Consider the following 22,497-nt stretch of genomic DNA (forward strand, 5'->3'; position numbering starts at 1 on the left):
TTATGATTTGAGTCAATTAGCCTGTCTCCATCTTCTGCTCTGAAACGTAAGCTCACTGTCTGATATTTGTCTTGCAGAGGAATCCATCTTCACAGTCTAGACACCTTTGCCATATCTATCCAGCTCCTGTTTGAGCTGTGTAATTTGTGTTCATACGATGTAACATTGTACTAAAGTGAGGGACAAAGCCAGAACTCGATGGTGAGATTTGCCTTGAACACTAATAAGAGTTCTTCTTCTGGTAAAGCCTCTACACAAGCTGAAGTGTGAAAACGCTTTGAATACGCTTGATTTCTTTGCTTAAATACAGCACCAAATGGCCCCAGTCTGCACATTTGTGTTTGTGTTGACTGGAACATGTCACTGGATCCAGCTGGAGCCTGTCAGTGTCACATTAGAGGACAAGCTGTTTAGAGCTATAGGGTTACGCCCAACGCTGTCTGCACACTTCACCTTTAGACTGCAATGTCCCGCTGCCGCTGCTACTGTCTGAAAAGCGCTTTTCACTGATCAACATCAAGCACATGTTTGTGAATATTCAGTCAACACTTTTGTACATTTTAGTCAGAAAGAGAAGATGTTGAAGGTGATTTTGGCCAGACATTTTATAATTAAGTAAAGGATCATCTGTCAAATTATTACTTCAGTGAATGTACAGAGTATTTGAGTACTTACTGAAGAAAATACTGAAGTATTCCAAAAGTCAAAAGTGCAAATCCGTTATGAAATAAAACGTTATGAAAGATAACTTTGCAGCTTCAAAAACGGTGAAAATTGTATCCGAATTCACCCTCTGTACGGCAACACGACAGGGACAAATCTTCTTTCACGTGTTTTGAGTCATTTGACAGTACACCTGCGCAGCGCCACCTACTGTTCACTGAGTGTGCATTATTTGGCATTTGAAAAGGAGAAAACACATTGCCAAATGTGCGTTTTACTGTGGAGTATTTTTAGACCTGAAGCAGAAAGTAACACATTTATTTTTCAGCTGTAGTGGCGCAAACATAGGAGCAGGAGCCAACGCAGAGAAAGTGAACAAAAACAACCACGTGGGGTCGTCTATTCTTCATTGTTTAAAGTACCGCATTTACATGAAGCTGTAAAAATGCATGAATTAAACTCCCAAACCAACTGCTATTATTTAAAAATCTTAGTAACATTTTCTCCCAAACATCACACTTAGAATCCTTTGTTTTTTTTAATCCTGTAAAAGGTGCTCATTTTGTGTTCTGTTCTCGAGTTTTCGCCCACATACTTTGAACCGTTGCCTTTTCTCAGCTGTTCGCTTCCACCAACCCAACAATTAGCCCGGTCTGTGCCCGCTGTCTATTGTTATTTAGAGAATGGTCAGTAATTAGCGGCTCTGTGCACTGCATTCGCTTTCCCTCTGGGGGGACGACCTTTTTTACAGCAAATGATGATAGAAGTGGAAATCTTTATTCAGCGAGGCAGGTAAGGCTGAGAACACAAAGAGTAAAACATCTTTATGCCCTGAGGAGTTTGTCGATGAAAGGAGAGTTTTAAATCTACCTGAGGTCGATCCAGGGGCGTGTCTAGGGAGCGACCTGGTGGTTCTATTCGATTTTTAATGGTAATATACGACCACACATTAACAAATGAGGTGAAATGGCCATAAAACAGCACAGACCGATGCTTGTAAATGGATAAGGATGCTTTTGTTGTTTAGGCCAGTTTTTGAGCCCAAGGCGCACCAAAGGACGGGTAAAAATCTCAAGTGCCAAAGAGCCTTTATGACACATGTTATCACTCATATTATGTAATAGCCTATATTTGTAAATGTGTATAATTAATTACTAATGCCAAATAAAACGTGACAAAGACAACAACAGTATATTGTTGTTGTCTTTGTCAACAACAAACTTCAAAACTTCAAATTAGGCTTCATCAAAGCAGCAACGCACCCATTTAAACCAGACAGGTTCCAATTTATAAACGAGGCAAAGAAAAATTAAGCACAAAGAAATGTCAATGCAAAGAAGCTGCACCGTCCATTGTCCTGAACTACAAATTATAAACTAAACCAGAATTAACCCAGGGCAAAAGCATGCAATATCAGGGCTAAGGCAGGACTAAATCACCTCTAAACCAGGCCAAGGCCTTATACAGATTAAGAGAGTTACATGTGAGGACCAACTGAACCAAGACCAGGGCTCTGTGTCCTTAGACTCTCCAGCACGGCGAGGAAAAACTCAAAACCCCAGGGGGAGAAAAGAGAAACCTCTGGGTGAACCACAGAAGGAGAGATCCACTCCCATGGACGGACAGACTATAGAGACCCAGGACCGATGGGATCCCAGCAAAACTCCAAAAACACGATGCACACGGTCCTTGCACTTCGGTCTGATAAAATGTCAGTCCGTCCAACGAAAAGCCTCCTGTTTTCTCAGTTTAGTGTCTGTTTTACAGAGCCTTGTTTTCATTTGAGCCCGCGCTAGGAGATGATGTTAGCGACGTGGGTAATGCCGAAAAAATGTATATTTTAATGGAAAATGAGCAACGGGACAGATTTAATTGTTTGGCGGGCCGGCCGACTATTGAGTAGCCCTGACATTCAAAGTAGTGATAATCGTAGTTATTTGTAGTTTACTGTAATTGTAAATTGTATCTGTCACGAAATCCCATGGCACACCCGCACTTGCCTCACAGCACACCAGTGTGCCGCAGCCCACCCTTTGGGAACCAGTGGTTTAGGCTTACATTTTTTTGGTTGGTTTTGAAGACGTTTATCCAGAATACCGAATGAACTCCACACTTTTGGTTGATCCTCTGCAGTTCTAGCCTTTGTTTAAAGTATTGTATGAAAGGTACTGTTGCGTAATAGGTGAAGGTTCTCTCTCGCTCCTCATCTTTGAATGTTACTGCCCCATTGTGCTGGTTTAGAAAGGCTTTAGAACTTTTCCAACAAATACTCTTATGAGCCTCACAGAATAGTTCAGCTCACAGTTGTGCCGTTCAGTGTCTCTTGCAAAATGCTAACTCTGGGCTCCTCAAAGACAGTCAAATCCCCCCCTGTCCTTTAGTCTGTAAAAGAAACCACAAAGGCTGGTGTCGGTTTCCTCCCCCCAAAAATAATCCTGTTTGTGTCCCTCATTATTTGGCTCCGAAACAGAAACCGTTCGAGCCACAGGGAATCGATGTTCAGACCGGAGTCCTGCTGATCCGAGACCAGCCAGAGTCAGATATCACCCAGAGGATACAGTCCCAACAACAAACTCAACAAACAAGTCACTGTCGGGGAGATCACTGTGAAAGGCACGCTGGAGTTTACAGTATTTGCAGATGGAAACGACATCAATAGCATGAAAGGCCCTGCCGCTCCCCCCCTCCATTCTTCGCCGTGGTCTAAAGTAATTGTTAACTTTCCTAATACATTCGTAGCATCCAGACTCGTCATGAGATCATACGCGTGTTTCACTGCTTTCAGGAACACTGACCCTGTCAATTTGACTACATTAGTCTCCACAAAGCTGTTTTTTTACAGAATGCAGTGCTCTTTTGGTTACATAACACATTTTAAATCCAGTTGAGGACAACAAACTGCATGAATGAAGACAATTTGAGGTGGTTTTGTGTGGGTTTGGACTATCTTCAAATATATCGATTTTTTGACATTGGAATCAGAATTAGGACTTTTTTTTCGGTTGATGGTGCAACTTGAAACATAAAACATAGCACATACTTAGATAAATAATAAACTATTAAAACTTGAAACTATAAGACTATAAGGGCATGCATAATACGATTAAATTTAACTATGATAAAGACAACAGCAATTTCACAAAGAACAGCAGTGTGATGTATTTACAGATGTGCATTAAGGCATTGTAGCCCTGAATTAGTCTAACTGTATTAAGCATTGGCGCTCCTGCCCATATGTGTAAATAATGTAGATGTCACTTTCTCTTACTTTTATTAGCATAATTTTGTTTTCTTCTAATATTATTGACCAGGATTCTGTGTCCTTAATAAAGCTTGAATGAATGATGGCAGCAGATGTGAGTGTGGACATACCACACAGTGCTGTAGAGCAGTGTAAATGGCTGGAACAGGTTATTATGTTCATGAGTTTGATAAAGAGATAAGATAAGATAATCCTTATGTATCCAATAACAAGAGTTATTGGGTCTTGTTATTGTTCATGAGTCTGATGGCGGAGGGAAAAAAACTGTTCACGTGGGAGGAGGTATGGGTCTGTATGGACCGTAGCCTCCTGCCTGAGGGGAGAGGGGTGAACAGTTTGTGTCCAGGGTGAGAAGGGTCAGCTGTGATCCGACCCACACGCCTCCAGGTCCTGGAGGGTAAACAGGTCCTGGAGAGATGGGAGCTCACAGCCAATCACCCTCTCAGCAGCACACACAATGCGCTGCAGTCGATGCTTGTCCCGGTCTGTAGCGCCGGGGAATCACGCGGAGATGGAGGAAGTGTAGCACCCGACGATACGACACCAATACTTTTTAGTCCAATGGCAATTCTTTTGGTGACATCATGCATATTAATGATCTTACTGCTTGTATAATATTTACTCACTGCTTATTATACTTTTATCTGTTGACATACTAATAGGCCATTAATAATATTCTTATTCATAGCCAACCCTAAACCAAACCCTAACCTTAACCCTTACCCAGTCCCTAAAATGATTACTAATGCTTATTAATACTTAATGAGCACACCATATCGATTATTGCATGTATTGGCATATCGTAAGGTTATAGTTATCGTGAGCCATGTATCGCAGATCGTATCGAATTGTGAGATATCCAGAGGTTCTCACCCCAGCTTCAAATAAGATTATCAACAAAACAAGCATTATTTGTGAATTAAAACCTAAAATAGAACCAAAATCCACTTGCGGACAAATTAACTAAATGCCTTGTTCGCGTCTCAACTCTCAACGTGATTCTAATTAACTCAAGTGAACAATCGGGATGTGCTGAGGGTCTGTGAGAGCAAGAAACGCATTCAGGCAACAGCTGAGAGACTTTACTCAACTACCTCATTTAAAGTAGCGCAGCTTTAAGTCCTTTTATCGAAGAGAAGATGCCATTTATTTCCCCATTGTAACCGATGACACGTAAAGATGCAGCAACGGTTGGAAAGTAGAAAGAAGTAAAAAGTCTCAATAAACAGAAAATGATGCTCGAAAGGCTGACAGTGTTGCCTTTGTGTGAAATTCAGCCCAGTTCAAAGAGGAGTTGTCGACTGTAGATACATAACAAAGGCGCCACACAGACTTGGGTTTGTTTGGCTGTTGTTTTGCTGTGGGAGGATCACTCCAGCTTTTCGGTGGGTGTCTAATCTCAGTCTGAACCCTCTCTCACCTCCCTCTCTTCATCTGAGCATCTCCAGATGAAAGCCCCCAACTCCAGCGCACAGTGGTCGCGTCGGCCTGGCCTGTCCCCACGTGCCACAAAGTATATCTTTTGGCTAGGAATCACACCTTTTGCAAATGTAATAATATGATAAAACATGAGCAGTAGCAGGACGTCTGGATGAGAGGCCATTTATTGTATTAATGTGTTAAGGGCTGGCTCAGTGTGGTGCATTTTCTATCATTTTCTCCCTGCTGGGGGTATAACTGCTGCTGAAAGAAGGAATTCAGGATTCAACTTGTACTCCAAAACTGATGGTGCAGCTGCAAGATGATATAACAAAGGTTTCATAGCACATTGTTATATTGGATATAGACAAAGAGTTCCTTGGAGAACTCTGCTGTCTTATCAGTGTCCATGTTTTATGCATGAGTCAATCAAGCTATGCATTCAGCTGCCTAATGTCTCTTATAAACCATGAAAGCAAACCGCGGTCCACTTCTTTCAGTTTGGACGAAAATGTAAAAGACTTTCAGCTTGAATGAACAAAAAGAATCAAAATAATCTTTGACTTTTAAGCTTTTATGTCTTTCTTAACGCGACACACACAGTGAAAACACATTTTTACATGTCGTGGCCATAACAGCGGAAACAGAGAAATATTCAGGCACATGTGCAGGCGATGCAAAACTTTAGGACCTCCAATATCTCCACTTTATAGAGGCTCCAACAGACTCCAGATGTTTCAGTCTTGTACTTGTACTTGTACTTGCACTTGCACTACTACTAAGGCTTTCCAAAGGGATGTCTTTGTTTTCTAATTCCAAGCCTGATTTTATTGAGCTTTGAACCGCCAAAAACAAGGTGAAATTTGAATTTTCACTAATTTTTTTCACAACAAGATATCCCAAAAAAACTCTGAAAACAAATCGATGTAACGAATGATGTAACAAACATATAACAAAATGAATCCATAAATGTAAACCTGGCTCCATGATCTGAATGAATTGTTTTTGGCTCCGTGGACGTCCCTCAGATTCAATCCTCGGTCCTGGGCCCAGTCTGCGACGCCATCAGGAACTTGTCCTTGACTGAGAACAAAAGTTCAACCAAACAAATAAATGCTGTTTTCAAAGCCAGCTTTTTTCAGCAGCGCCTTTTGACAAAGGTTAAGCCCTTTTTCTCACGCAAAGACCTCGAGAAGACGACTCATGCTTTTATCAGTTCTCCGTTGAACTATTGCAACACTCTCTCTTCTGGCCTCCCACAGTGGCCACTCCATCGGTTACAATTAGCCCAGGATGCAGCAGCTCGTCTCCTCACCGGTTCATCCAGGTCACTCCCATCCTCTTCTCTCTGCATTGGCTCTTCATGGCTTCGCTCCGTTGTCTTTACTTTAGTTTTTAGCGATGCACTGCCCTAGTAGAGCTCCCGGTCTTCGATCAAGTGGTTCTGGACAGGCCCAGGTCCCGCTACAAACAGTGAGGTGATCGTTTCTTTTAGAGATGCATCGGTGCTGCTCTTTTGCTTCCAATATTAAGCGACACCAAGACACCAAGAGAGTGTCTTTCTCTGAGTGAAAAAGTGAATGGTCCTCTTATCTCCATTGTGAGATCAATAAAGTCTTTTTTTTACGTGATGCAACAGATCAATTATCAATTAGACTATATCTATGAATAAACTAATGAAAAAACATTTAACAAGGATCAACACTATCCTTGGGACAGGTTGTTTATATGAATATAAACAGCTCACATAAAGTCATCTGATCATAACAACTTATGCATTACAAATATCTTATATCAGTTTTTCTTTAACATTTCATAAACTAAAACACGAACACTTGGTTTCAGCAGTGATTATATTTGATTAAGCTACTTTAGATATTTCTATTATAGTTTCTGACCCAGCCTTAATTAGTTGCCGTTAGCAATAGCATGCTCCCACTAGCTTTAGCATACTGTTGCTGACGTATTTCTGATCGCCGCACAAAACGCGAGGTTGAAACTAATTCAGCGAAGTTGGTTAAAGTTGTGTTTTTAAAGCGGTGAGAGCCAAAACTGGTATTGGTTCAGTATAGAATACTTGTAACTGATACCCAATATTGTATTTTTTCCCAGTGTCGGCTCCGATATGTGATCAGAGTATCGGATCGGTGCATCCCTAGTTCCTTGCTGTTGCTGCGCCTAAACTTTGACACCGCCTCCCCCTCAGTCTGCAAGTTCTCAGGGAATTGTCCCCTCTTCAGTCCAGATTAAAGACTCATCTCCTCAAATTGACTTTTAATACCTAGAACTCACTGAAATATGTCTAGGATTTAATCATTTTGTGTTTTTTTTTCTTTCTGTGAAGCACTTCCTGGTCTTCCTGGTGTTGTTGTAAAGTACTATAATTTAATTTGATTGATTGATTGAAAGACATATTTCGCCACTAAGAAAATACACAATTTTGGCCAATTTTTCCTTCCTTTTTTTTTATATCGATAATCTATTAAAATGCAAATGCCAAGACATATATCTCTAAATGTATTTTTTCTTCCTATAGGTGTCTCCCAGTCACGTGACGAGAAATGCAAGCGCGCAACATTTTGAAGGGAAACAAAAATGGCGAAGGCAACAGAAAACGATTGCGATTCCACACAATTATGCAGTGTTTTTTCACCTACATCTGTTACATCTCACCTACAAGGAAATGCGGCACTTTGACATGCAAACAAACTGTCATTGTTGGATATTACAGAACCATACACGCTTCCGGCCGATTTACTGACGTGATGTTCTCTGTCAACATACCTTCACTCGAGTTTATATTTACATAGTACATAGTTTCTTGATAGACTTTCCGTCTTCATACACAGGAAAATCATTGAAAGCATATAAAAGGCTTTCTGCATACAGATGAGTCAGGATGGGTATCATATATTGTCATGACTGAGGTAAGTTACTTGACACTTCGCTAAACCAGCAGGCTAATAATACTGTAAAACACACTGAATTGGACACTCAGCTTGTTGTATAGATAGCTCTTTCACAGATGAACGAACAGTAAACCTCACATTGACAGTAAATCCTTCTATGCTACAGTAGTTTTCAATAGGCTAATAATTTGATGAGATATCTGATTGAAAAGTACAATGGGACCCCATTAAAAGAGTAAAGACATGAGAAATTCTGACACCACTAATTTGCATCCAACTGCGCAACAAGTTTCAGGCATTTCAGCGGTTTTGAAACGGTTTTAAATGAAACGTTGGTGTGAGTTTATCTGGAGTTCATTAGCATGTATCCCGTCAAGATGGAGTAACTTAGTTGCCGTGACGTCAATGCACCTATTCACCTCAGTGTCTCGCCTTAGTGTGCCCAAGAATGTCCCATAGATGACAAAGCTGTTTTCGGGTTAACTATAGAGAGCCCTTAGCGTGTTAAGAAGTACAAACGTATATCTCCCTGCGCCTTATAGACCCACTACATGTATCCTTGTACCAGCACAAAGAGTTACAATTTGTTTCGTATTCCACTCCTGCGCTTTAGTCAATTTTATCCCCACACGATCCTTGAACATAATCTTTTCCGATCTAACTTAGTCTTTTCATTTGAATGGTTGCATCTCCGAAATCACCGTGCGACATGAAAGCAACGCACCCATGCAACCCCCCCTTTGAGGACACTAAAACCCCGGCGCTTCTATTTCCAGCGACTTAAACATTCAATTAAACATATTCCCGACACACATTTCTGATTTGCGTTTGTCCCCCCCCCCCGCGCTTTGCACAACAGAGGCAGCAGGCACGTCAAGATGCACCTCCAGGCTAAATCTGCTCCTTGTGCGGATATGAGGTATTCATTTACATTCATAAAAACACACACACACACACACACACAAACGTGAGCACAGCGTGGGGCTCATGATGGACGCCGGTTGTCACTTCGGATGGATTTCTTCTTCAGGCGTTCACCGGGGCAGAACGCTGGAGACGATGATGAGCATCAGTCACTGTCATCAAAACACACAACCAACATGGCCGCCCGACGGGGGGAAAACATGACCCTTAACATGTCAACGCAAAGTGATTTACTCAAACCTCTGCCGCGCGCTCATTAAACCTCACTGCCTCTCGTGACTCGAATATGCACGCTATTATTCTGTCCCAACAAACATCATCATTTTACGCCCAGCGGGGAACTTGGCACCGGTGATTAAAGATAGTAATTTGGTATTTGCCGGTGGGAGAGAGCGCAGATTTCACTGTTTTGTTTTTGTTTTTTTCACCGAAGATATCTGCCAAAGTGCTTTCTTGAGTTTGGCTCCGCTCTTCCGACATCTTGCTCCCCTCCCGCCGGTTTTGATGAAGTGAAGATCGTTTTGAAGGCAGAAAAATGACGCAAGTAGCGAACGTTACCTCTCGATCTAAAAGTGTCATCACATTCGATTAATTTGCGTCATGTTCAAACCTAATGCGCCGGAGCTTCCCTTTTTTTTTTCGATGGATGCTCTTAACTTTTTGATTCGTAACAGGATTAGGACGTGTGATCGGGGGAATCAAAGAGGAGGGAGTCAAATGACACGCGATACAGTAAAACATCAGAGACCACAAAATAAGCCCATGTGGTTAACTGTATTATGTGGCATCATACAAGTAGAGCAAGAAAGAAAAAGGAAATGGACCACTCGGTTATATGGCAGTGCTGTTTATATGCGGTCTATACCTGAATGGAATACACACTGTAGATCAAATCCATAAATCACTGACCTTATTAACCAATCCGGATTCAATGAAATGCCCTAATACTTGCCTGAGGGCTTGGAGGTACTACATTTAGCCGTCAAAGCCAGAGTTCAAACCACTGTGTAATCCTATCAGCCTGTTTGTTTTGTATTAATGCCTCAGATGAGTACACAATTTATTATTGATGAGAAAGAAGAGACAGATGATATACATTTCTTCCGGATGTTGTCGAGGATACAATCAAGAACAAATGCTTGTTTCCTTTGGCCTACTTTACTGCAAAAGGTTTAGAGCGTACCAGATGCAATGCACTCCGGTTTATGCTCTTGTTTTGTATAGTTGTTTGCTGGCCATTAGAGGCCTGTTAATAATATATAGTGTGTGCAGGTATATGCGAAGGTTTGGACACCCACATGGGAATAGGCGGCTTCGGGAAGGTTGGGTCAAATGCATAGAACACATTTTACGGGATCTATCCAGGCGAGACACGGCAGTCGAAAGCGTCGATTTCTTTAGGCATTGGTCAATGAGAGCTTTAGTAGTAGAAATGTATTGTCCCCGTGGGGAAATTCATCTGCAGTGAGTGGAAATACACAAGGACAACAACGACCACAGCAGACAATATTTAGCTAGTTTTCTCGCTTAACATCTTAGTTTTAATGTCAGAGTAAAAAAAAAAAAACAACCTCAGATGTTGTTTGCTATCTCATAACATTTTGTCCACAAGCAAACCATAGATTTCTAAAAGAAAATACTAACCACACCCCTTTCTTTCACTTCACAGCAGTAAGCGCTCATGCCTCACAGCTAGAAGGTCCTGGGTTCGATCAGCACCTGGACGGGGCCTTTCTGTGTGGAGTTTGCATGTTCTCTCCATGTCTGCGTAGGTTTTACCTCCAGTTACTCTGGTTTCCCCACCACTAAAACATGTGCAATAGGTGAATCCTCCAGCCAGGTGATTCTGATTATCAGCCTGGCTCCGCATCTGGAGATGAGTCCCCGGGCGCAGCACTGCTGCTACGGGTCGTCCAGTGGCATTGAGGGATGGGTTAAATGCAGGGGACATATTATATAACAAATATTGACAAGTTTGGTATCCACGTGTAGCACGCAAGGTGACCGAGATGGCGCTGTAATGCAAAATGGTCCATTTTAACAAGATATCCCAAATCCCCACTGGCTCTATCCATTATTATTTTTTTTTATATTACAATTTAAAGGTGCATTATGCAACTTTTTCTGTGAAAAGTTGATTGACTTTGTAGTGACCCAGTGGCTTTATGTGTGGTCAGCATGCCGCCTTTATGGTGGTTTCTACAATGCTCCAGGATCAATCGTTTTGTAGGTTTTCTGGTGAGAAGGTCCGTCAACAGTGAAAACCTTCCAAACAATTGATCCTGGAGTGTGCTAGAGACCACTGTGATGGAAAGTAAAGGCGCCATGCTGACCACACATAAATCCGCTGGGTCACTACAAAGTCAAATACGCACTAATATCAACTTTATTTTTCACAGAAAAAGTTGCATAATGCACCTTTAAAGGAGTATGAGAAAAAGTGTTTAAAAGGAAGTGACAATTGCTGCCAGACTAGGATTGATTAAAAATGTTAATACATTTTGGTGTTCACTGTCGCTTTTGTCGACAAGATATTTCCAATTGACATAACTCGCTTCCTTCAAACTAAAGTCAAAGTAATGAAAAGAAGAAATCCAAGTGTGCTGAAGGCATTCACGATTTTCCGTGGCATTTACCCAAGCTGTCTGTATCTTGTGGCGTTAATTGAAAACTTGCGCGCCGTAATGGAAACGGCTGATTGTCGCCACAAATAAACAGACTGGTTAGTGCTGCTCTCCTGTGATAGCGCCCTCCGTAGACAGCTGAGTATTTACAGTTGCAGCGCTCTAATTCAGCCTGTCTCCTCTCTGTGCTGCTGACTGACACTTGTATAGCCGCGGGCCTAGGAGCTGTCCGTCTGCCTCCGCGGTCCCGCACCGCTCTGAATCCTGATGAGAGGCCGGCCCCAACCGGAGCTGAAGGGAAATCAATCAGGCCTTCAATCGTTCCTGTTAGGGCCCATTATCAAGCAGCAGTCAGTGGCACTGTCCACCACAGATGCATGAACCGGCTGTCCGGAGGGTGGACAAAGCAAGGTCGTGAACTTTACAGTTAAGTTCCCTAAGAAGCTTTTAAGATTTTATGCCTAGTCTATAGAGATGGAAAAGATGGAGCCTGCATTTCAACTAGGCCTGGAGCGCCCTCTGCAAGTAATCGTTGGACTAAAGTGATAAAACAGGGAATGCAAGCGTTCATTTTTTAGCTGACGGACATGCTAGCAAATTAATGGCTCTGTGAGGAACATACATGACAGTTCAGATTTGGTCCAGTGATGGATTGTGGGTTTAAAACAATGTGCAGGGAATGTATGAGCAAGCCAAAGGCACATTTCTGCCATCATTGTGCATGGTAGACAATAAAGTTTTTTCTATTTTCGACTTCTATTTCTAAGATGCAAGCTCTGTCTGTTATGGCACTGTAGCAGTTTCAGCATTTGTGTTGTTTGGCTGAGGCGAGTGCCGCAGGCTAGCGGTGTTGATTTCTGTGGAAGTGCACCCGCTCCTGCCTTGCCTCTGTTGCTTGTGACTCTGGCGGTGGTGTGGTGTTGACGGGACACTGACTTATCCTCGATTCAGACACTGCCTGATGTGGGTCGCTGCCCGTCTTTGGTCGTACAACGATTTTATTTAAAATCTTTGTCCCTGTCTCACTGTACCACCTAAGTCCTGCGATCTTGAGCTATGACCGAACATTTCCCCCACAACACACACACACACAGACGGCCAATTTGCTCAGTCCATACTATCAGCTGCTGAGGAAGAGAGGCCAAACGCAAACTTGCATGAACGACTTGAAGTAATCCTGGTATGTTATGGACAAGTAATCAATGTTACCACATGGTTCAAAGCTAAAAAAAAAAAAGAGGTTCCACTCCACCACAGCCCAAAAACACAAATATAGCTAAATATACTTTCATTGGGAAACGGAAGTCAACTTCTTTCAAACTGCACTGTCTAGGAGAGAGGACACTTGACAACCATGAAGGACTTCTTTGCATACATTGTCTCTGATTGGTGTTACAATAAACTCTTTTCACTTATATCGGCAAATGTAATGTGGTGGAGCCAACAGTATATCCAAGAAATTAGCCCCGCTGCTAATTATAAGTGAGTAACCGGGAACCATAACTCAGGAAAGTATGCAGACGGAGGGGTTTAAAAATGTGCAGATAAAGCCCCGGTGCTCCCGATGGCCCGTCCAGCCTCTGCTTTATGTGGATTATGTAATGAAAACAATACAATAAAACCGTTCATTTGAAGCCCTTGTTTTTTCATTAGAGCGGGAGGGTCTGGTAACAAAGGACTGTGAAGTGTGTTGAAATGGCTCATTGTCAGCGCGTATTAAAAACGTAATGTTAACAGATGCTGTGTAGTGAAAGCAATTTAAAAACACATTTAAACACACACTAGAGCAAGACATTAAAGGATTCTTTTCTTTAGGAAACACCCAAGAGCACATCAAACAGTGTACAAAGTAAAGAAGCCATTCTTAAAGTCTCGGTTCTTGGTTTCCTGTAGTGAACCACCCCTTGATGACTGAGAGCTACGACACACATTGCTTTGGACCAAACAATTCCAGCATAAGTTGATAATTTTCTCATTAAATTTTGCCCAGTAAATTATTCCTGTTCCTATGGGTGCTCTGCTTTTCATCATCAACAGTCTTCCCACGAGGTCCTCGCACTGACCCAGATCCTGGCTAGAACTTTTTCTGCACTGCGCTGTCGACAAGTTTCCCACCAATTCCCACGTCAAGTGAGTCACTAAACCATGTGTAAAAGTCTCCTCTTGTCCCTCTGCTGTCTCCCTCTCACAGATCCCTCAGATCAGTTACGCGTCCACGGCCCCGGAGCTCAGCGACAACACCCGGTACGACTTCTTCTCTCGAGTGGTGCCTCCGGACTCGTACCAGGCGCAGGCCATGCTGGACATCGTCACCGCTATGGGCTGGAACTTTGTCTCCACGCTGGCCTCCGAGGGCAACTACGGGGAGAGCGGAGTGGAGGCTTTCGTACAGACCTCCAGAGAGACGGGTAGGAACCGCTTTGTCAACGCAGCTTTCTTTTCTACAACTGCTGGTCCGAAGAAGACACGGAAATGTTTTTTTATGATTTGCCTTTAAGTTGAGCATTACTGTTTCATCTGCTTTTTGTCGTAAGCTCATACATGTTGAGTTACTATGTCTCCTCATTGAAAAAAGTCAACCTACATTTGACCAAAACTTTAAGCTTAACTTTAAAGCAGTACTAAGTAACGTGTTTACCTTAATAAATCCTTCCCATAGTCCCTGTGGGGGTAATACAAGTGTTTATGGGATGATTGGAGGGTCTTTCATCTCCCCCTGGTGTCTCTGACCAGAAAACCATGTTTGCAACTTGACTGCCACCGGTCCGGAAAAAGCAATACACACTAATAGAATCACGAAGAAGAAGCTAACATGCTAACGGACAAAGCTAACTGCGGGCTAACGTCACTTTAAACAGTATTTACAGCAAAGTTTGAGTGAAAAAAAATATTTCCATTGTATAATTGGATGCACAGTAACCCTCTCCCCCTTCGCCTTTCCTGTCGGCGTAGTATTTACTCTCCAAGACAATTAATAAGTTAAACAATCGTAACTTGCTACGACACCTGCAGTTGCGCTTATGGCCTCTAGGGGGAAGAGTTACTTAGTACTGCTTTAAGCTAGTCTTTGTTTTGTCTTTCCATGCTGGCAAAGCTTCAAAACTGCTCCTTCAGTTAAAATAAAATATATTATATAAAATATCAAAACATGAAGATCCTGCAGATATTTTTGTTCACAAACAATGACAGAGGAAGCACATAATGTTTAAATTGTGGTTCAAACTCATTCCCGTCTAATGTGTTTCTATTATCCAAACTCTTCATAGGGAATTGGTTCAAAGCGAGTTTCACAACATTCAGGGAGTTTATAGTTGGATGCATAGCAAGCATATATACTGAAGGGATTTGTGTTTTATTCTTCATAACTCCCAAGATCAAGTTTATATAGCTTATATTTATATAGCTTATATCTCTTTTGTTGTTTGATCTGCTATTTTTTAAAATGTTTTCATGGTGTATTGTGATTCTCACATATAAAAAAGCATATATATTGCCTGTGTACAGCACTTTGGGCAGCAATGGTTGTTTTGCATGTTGCGTTTTAAAGGAATAGGCCACCGTTTTTACATACTGAGATATGTTCTTACCTAACCTTAGACCAGTTAATATATCCCCGTCTGGTCTTTGTCCGTGCGCTCTGTCACGCAAACGGAGCACATACGCAGCCTCTCCCACATGTCACATAGCTCCAAAAAAGCTCACGATAGAAGCTACCAAGCTCTTCCACGTGGTCCCTATTTAAATAAAGTTACGTGAAGTGTTTTCATGCGAAGTATATTTACACAGAAATGTAACATGTCGATTTTATAAGCAGATAAAAAGGGGTACTATATTGTGAGGCGTAATGATATGAGGAGCAAAACGTCCTCACAGTAACTCCTAAAGACTTCCCCTGCTCACTTCCGTCAATAGAAGCTGCGTGACTTGTAGAGAGCCTTTTACAACAAGCAGAAAATATATTTTCGGAAAGTGCTTGCGCATTCCTACCTCATGGTAGAGGTCCTGAGTCCTGTGTCGTCGTCCGGGGTGAGTTGGAAATCTGTGAAACATTACTACACTATATACTTTCTGCTTGTTATCACAGCCTGGCACGATGCACGTAAAAGGCATTATTCACAAGTTATCGATGCTTCTTCAACTGTTCTCTGCTAGCTCTCTACAAGTCACGCAGCTTCTATTGACGGAGGTGAGCGGGGGAAGTCTTTAGGAGTTACTGCGCAGACGTTTTGCTCCTGTATCATTACGCCTCACAATATAGTGCCCCTTTTTATCTGCTTATAAAATCGACATGTACATTTCTGTGTAAATATACTTCGCATGAAAACACTTCACGTAACTTTATTTAAATAGGGAACACGTGGAAGAGCTTGGTAGCTTCTATCGTGAGCGTTTTTGGAGCTATATGACATGTGGGAGAGGCTGCGTATGTGCTCCGTTTGCGTGACAGAGCGCACGGACAAAGACCAGACGGGGATATATTAACTCGGCTACGGTTAGGTAAGAACATATCTCAGTATGTAAAAACTGTGGCCTATTCCTTTAAAGATGCATTATGTAACTTTTTATGTGGAAAAAATACGTTGATATTTGTGCGTATTTGACCTTGTAGTGACCCAGCAGCTGCGTGTGTTCAGCATGGCGCCTTTGCTTTCCATCACGGTGGTCTCTACGACGCTCCAGGATCAATTGTTTTGTAGGTTTCCAGGTGGGAGGGTCCCTCAACAGTGAAAACTTTCCAAAACAATTGATCCTGGAGCGTCTTAGAGACAACTGAGATGGAAAGTAAAGGCGTAAATACTGACCACTCATACAGCCGCTGGGTCACTACAAGGTCAAACACCCACAAATATCAACTTTATTTTCCCACATAAAAAGTTGCATATTGCACCTTTAAAAAGCTTAGGCAAAACAACCATTGCTGCCCAAAGTGCTGTACAGCGGCAATAATAATGCTTTTTTTTAGTTAGAGAGAATGTGAGAATCAAAATACACCATGAAAACATTTAAAAATCGCACAGGCCACAGTTCTTTATAAACCAAAAACAAACCCCCAATAATCCTGCTCACTTTGTGTTCGAAGCTAAACCAAACAACAAAAGCGACTAAATAATATTCAGAGACTGAGCTGCAATGGCAAAAAGCGATAAGCTCCACCCTGTTTGTTGACACATTCACAGACTTTGATCTTGGTTTGCATATCCATAACAATCGTTGTCATCACTATCACTCCAATCCATAGTAATGTCTTACTCCCTGGCTGGGCATCACCTGCTGAATGACCTGCTAAATGCCACTCAGTTTGCCTCCTCTCAGCGTGCACGAGTCGATGAGGGCCCCGCTGTGTGACCGACTCTGATGTAATTACCGCAGAAAGGTCACGACGAGGTTATCAGGCCCTCTGTGATTAAAATAACCTTATGGTAATTGTATTGTGTGAGCGGTGTGGCAAGTCTAGCGGGAGGATGTGGCTGGTACTGTGGTTCGGTTCACCTGCTGGCTCTTGTTGGTGAAATAGATGGATCATCCCGACTCAAATACACTGCCTGGCCAAAAATAATAAAGGTTGGAGTGCCTTTACTTTTGATTACAGAACATTTTCATTTTGGCATTGATCCTGCATTGATGAAGGGAGAGTGTGACCACCGATAAGCCTTCTCCAGCACATCCCAAAGATCCTCAATGGGGTTAAGATCTGGACTCTGTGGTCAATCCATCAGTGCCATTTTTATTTCTCTTGACCCGCTCTTTCACAACGTTAGCCTGATGAATCCTGGTACTGTTATCTTGGAATAGGCCCGTGCCATCAGGGAAGAAGAAATCCATTGATGGAATAAACTGGTCATTCAGGATCGTCAGATAGTCAGCTGATCTCCTTTTATGGGCACATATGCGTTCATGTGCTCCTCTGGAATGCATATGAACGCTCGCTCAACCGGGGAAAACAACTGGGGAACATGGGTGAAAGATCAGCTGATAATCAACTGTTTAGTGTGAGTCGTCGTCTTTGGAGTAACATAGCATTTGCGAGAGAAATTCCCGACATCAATGCTAGCAAAAAGAACATTTCATTTTAATTAAGTGAACAAACCAAAGTTTAGCTTTTAAAACGCTAATGTCAAATTCAGATGCTTAGCTCAGTTAAGCGCTAATCATTGATAAAATACACTTTTTACTGGATGGCATCAAAATCCCCACTTTGCGACATTAAAGGCACATGAACACAAACCAACTGGGGGCAATGATGTCACATCTCGGGAAAACGAGCTCCTGTGTTCACATGAAACGCTGCACAAGTGTTGCTGAACCTAGACCTGACCGACCTGCAGCAACAGATCATAACAGTTAGTGAAATTCACTTTTTGTGGTTTGGCAGTTTGCTTGTACGCTGTTATGTGGCACTGCCTCAGTCAAAAACAGCCCTGGCTGGTCATGAAACGTCAGCTTATTCCAGTCTGGAGGGAAGAGAGAAATGTTATGTACCTGGACGTTTGAAGATACCTTTGGAGACACGATATTGCATTTTTTCAATCAATATTCTGCCTACTCCATGATTGCCGTCAATTACTGTCCTCTTAATTTGCAAATTAATTTTCCTCAAATTGAGATTTTGGTCAAAAGTACAGTGTGTGAATTATTGAATATGTGATTTAAGACAAGGATATCCACTATCTCCATAACTTTTCTTACACATGGGATCTATGACAAAGATGTCTTCCTGATTATTCTAACTTGATAAAACGTGCTGCATAATGTTGCCATTGTGACGGAGAACAACATTGCCTGAATTAATTTCTATACTTTTTTTGTTTTTGAGCCATTGCCTGCGGTTTGCAAAGTAAAAAAAAACACATTGCAAAGGAGCACACGGCGTTTTAATGGGCAGATAAGGTCCGTGTGGGCAGAGAGACGTCTTGATGCAGCTGAATATGGAGGCCATTAGTGCTACAGATGTCCACCGCTCGGCCCGGGCCTCTCCAGAGGACCAATCGGGATGGATTTCTGAATCGATTAAACGTCCGAACTGTAACGAGCAGCTTGTAGGGGCTTGTGTTTCATCTGCGCTGCCACGGCATGTCCAAAACCAGAGCAAGCAGTGAACCAAAGGGGCATGCGGAATTTTCCAAGAGGGATATAGTCTGATAATGAGAGGCATAATACGGAGTAAAGTAGGTCATGAGTTGCAAAAAGAAGTGTTTTTGAACAACAGACAATTAACGAGCAGATAGTAGGTCAGACTCAGTTAGTTGATCCTGATACTCACTGACCAATGCGAGGTATTGATCAAGTTAACAGCTTTTTTGAATAAAAAGATACTAGCTCCACGTATTAATTCACAAGTCGGGGGCAAAAGCTAAAACTTGGGAGCCGAGCTTTTCATTGGGGACGAGGCAACGAGAAAAAGCACATTTTGGACACATGAGGTGGCTTTTTCCTGTGATATCAGCCACCATGAATGAGAGGTCACTCTACTTCAGGGGTGGGCCGTTGATTTTTACAGAATGCACTAAATGGAGGACACCATTTTTACCTACTGAGATATGTTCTTGCCTGAGCTTAGATGAGTTGATGCGTAACTGTCCGGTCTTTACACGTGCGCTCAGTCACGCACAACGACCAAAGATGTTGTTAGTATTTGGCCTCTCCCAGTATATTCCTTGAGCTCCAAACAGGGGTGAAGTTAGAAGTGACCAAGCTCTTTAACGGGCTTCACAAAGACCAGACAGGTACGTATCAACTCGTCTAAGCTCAGGTAAGAACATGTCACATTATAGAATAACTGTGGCCTATTCCTTCGAAGACACTATACCTGTTTTTTGTTTTAAATTACAAAGAAAGAAAGGGGGAAAAAAGCCTCTGAATTAAAATGTTAGTTGTTGTCCAAATCCATTCCTCACTTTTCTAGCATATTTGTGGCATCTCAGTTCTTAACAGGGACGAGTTTATCGGCACATTTCACAACTTAGAGGGTCACTTTTCAGAGTCACTTTCACAGAAATGCTAGAGAACGCACCTACAAGTTCGTCCAAATACTTTTGAATTTTATGCACAGTGTTTATCCCACAATTGTCTGAAATTATAATATACTAAATGAGGAGAAAAAATATGTTGTGCCATTACGAAAAAAATAAATAATAATAATTTGGTATAGTGCCTTTAAGATACTTTGATTACAAACAGTTAAATGAAAAGTGCAAGTTGTAAAAGTGGCGATAGTTCTTCCTCTGCTCTGCCTTATAAGCAGTGGGTAGCAAGGGTGCCAAGGGGCCCGAAGCAAGAATGTCGGTAGGGTGCCCTCTGGTGACTGCTCGGTGTACTGCGCACTGGGAGCGAGGACGTTATTTGAGCAGGAGCTGGTCACCTGACAACTCCCATAATGCAGTTCTCTGCTGTTTTCCTCAGAACAGAAGACTGAGGTTCTTTAGGTCATGAAGAGTGTTGCAATAAACTGGTTTCACTATTAGAATTATAATGTGGTGGAGCCATGAGTAAAAAGTCTGTCCACTGCTCATTATAAGTTAACATTAGGGAACCATGACTCACTAAAGCAGCAGCAGGATAGGGATGAACAGCGCCACGGAGGATTGGTGGAGAGATGATGTAACTACATCACCAAAATCACGAGGAAAACGGTGTATATCAAGTGTTTACTGCAGGCTTCTGAAAAACAGGTTGGTTCATGGGGGCCATCTGAACAACAGGTTGGTTCATGGGGGCCTTCTGAATAACAGGTTGGTTCATGGGGGCCCTTGTTGGGGGCCCCAGGCAGCTGCCTGCCTTGCCCTATGGCAAGCTACGCCTCTGTTTATAAGTCCTAACTGTTTTTATCTCCAATACCCCTTAAAGGTTTGTAAATAAAGTGGTGACATGCATTGCTACAATCAATATGCCAATAAATCTGCTGTATCCTCGGCACAGTGATACAAAGGTTGGCTTTAACTCCAGAGGCGCAAGTTAGTAGCACATGGTTAAAACACCGTCTTCAACCTCAAATCAATGACACAATTCCTAGCATTTCATCTACCTTTTCATTGCTTCCGTCGTGCATTATTTAGACAAACTAAATCAAACATGTTGGTTGAGAAATCCCCCACAAATGGCTCCTCTCATGATGCTGCCTTCTGGACTCTACAGTCCTTTGTGCTCCTCCCAGCGTGTTGTGCATTCGAGATGCGTGGCAGTGTTTCAGATTCCTAAGGAGATTGGAGGGAAAAGCTTCTCTGTGGATCGTTTTACAAAATCGCGCGCCATTCCCAGCTCCGTCTCCTTCTGTTTCGCTGCAAATCCCAGCTGCGGGAAGCTCTCTGATCAGATGATTAAACCCCTATGAATATACCAGTGTTCACATGTGTTAAATATGTTGTACGTGGGTCTCGTTTCTGTAGTTTCAAAGTGCTGATTGTGGGGAAGAAGCTTTGCCGTGTGCTGGGGATGGATTTCCATAAAAACAGATTAGAGGTTTCTTCCCCTCAGGCGTGTACTGCATCAGCTGCAGAGAAGGCTGTATAGCAATACTTTGTCCGTAGGAGGTACTGGGCGAGACTGTTCAGGCGCTGGCAATAAACTGGTATTTGCATCCAGCATATGGCTCATTTCACTCATGGCTTTAGTTATATAAACCAGTATATGCTAATGAGTCATTACTTTCCACACGATAATCATTCTGCACTGAAGCATTTACTTAAAATCTCAAGGACCAGAACCCCAAATGGAGTGGAATAAACTTTATTAAAACAAGTATAGATGAGGCTTGAGGAAAGTGATGAGGAGACGATGAGCTCTCGGGCTTGTAGTAGAATGAAAAAATAGTAAAAGTGGGAGTTTGGGGCACGTGAACGGGAACGCTGAAGAGATGGACTGGGAAGTATCAATAGGGCGGAGACTGGAAAGGGCGTTCGTGAGGTGTGGTCCTGCTCCTGAACTTTAGATTATACAGTAACTTCTCATTTGAAAGCTAAGACCTACAAAACTGATTGAAGATTTATTTTCCTCGCATTTTTCATTGTATATTTGTCACGTTTCCGTTGCTTTGTTGCTTTTTTTTGTCTTTCTTTTGATGCTTTTTTGGTACGCTACCATGCTAATGAAGTCGAACGAGAAGAAGGCGGGGCTTAAGAAGTTAATCACATAACTTCTGTTTATTTCAACCAATCACCAGTCGACCTTTTGCTATACCTTTTTGTCGCGCAAACTTTCATTCCAAATCACTTCAAGCACTACTTTGGAAAAGATTTAAAGCAACACTGTGTAACCTTTGGCCACTAGAGGCGCTTGACCTGTAACTTTCACGTTTTGCGCTATGAGAGGCCACACACTGTTGGACCAGCTGATTGAGAAGTCATCGACTTACTAAAGACAAGGAGACACAAGGAGACCAATGCATTTTAAAGTAGCCTGTGTAGCCTTACAAAAACTCTTATTGTCTTGGTTTTAGTGGTTCTATGTTAATATTACACAGTGTTGCTTTAAAGGTTATCATATCAATCTCTCAAAAACAATATTTTCAAGAAGACTTCAAATGGCCCTGGATGTTTGAAAAATAGAAAGAAAAAAAGACTTGAGGTAGTTTATCAATAACACAGGTGCAACATGAAGTTTCAGAACTTAAAGGTGCACTATGCAACTTTTGAAGTGAAAAAAATATATATATATTTATATTTGTGTATATTTGACCTTTTAGTGACTCAGTGGCTTCATG

The 22,497-nt window shown here is 42.1% G+C and overlaps 2 protein-coding genes across 2 annotated transcripts in view; both read left to right on the forward strand.

Moving 5' to 3' along the window:
• pclaf (PCNA clamp associated factor) overlaps nt 1-22,497 on the forward strand; it is a 379,199-nt gene that overhangs the window by 179,265 nt on the left and 177,437 nt on the right. The gene's annotated exons all lie outside the window — the stretch shown is intronic.
• The window catches only part of LOC306971413 (metabotropic glutamate receptor 8-like), a 125,762-nt gene that overhangs the window by 18,939 nt on the left and 84,326 nt on the right, over nt 1-22,497 (forward strand). The window contains exon 3 of the mRNA XM_079567684.1: nt 13,993-14,209. Coding sequence (XP_079423810.1) covers nt 13,993-14,209 — 217 coding nt within the window. The remainder of the gene's footprint in view (nt 1-13,992; nt 14,210-22,497) is intronic.

The sequence above is a fragment of the Gobius niger genome (assembly GCF_951799975.1).
Source record: "Gobius niger genome assembly, chromosome: 12".
NCBI classification, from domain to species: Eukaryota; Metazoa; Chordata; class Actinopteri; order Gobiiformes; family Gobiidae; genus Gobius; species Gobius niger.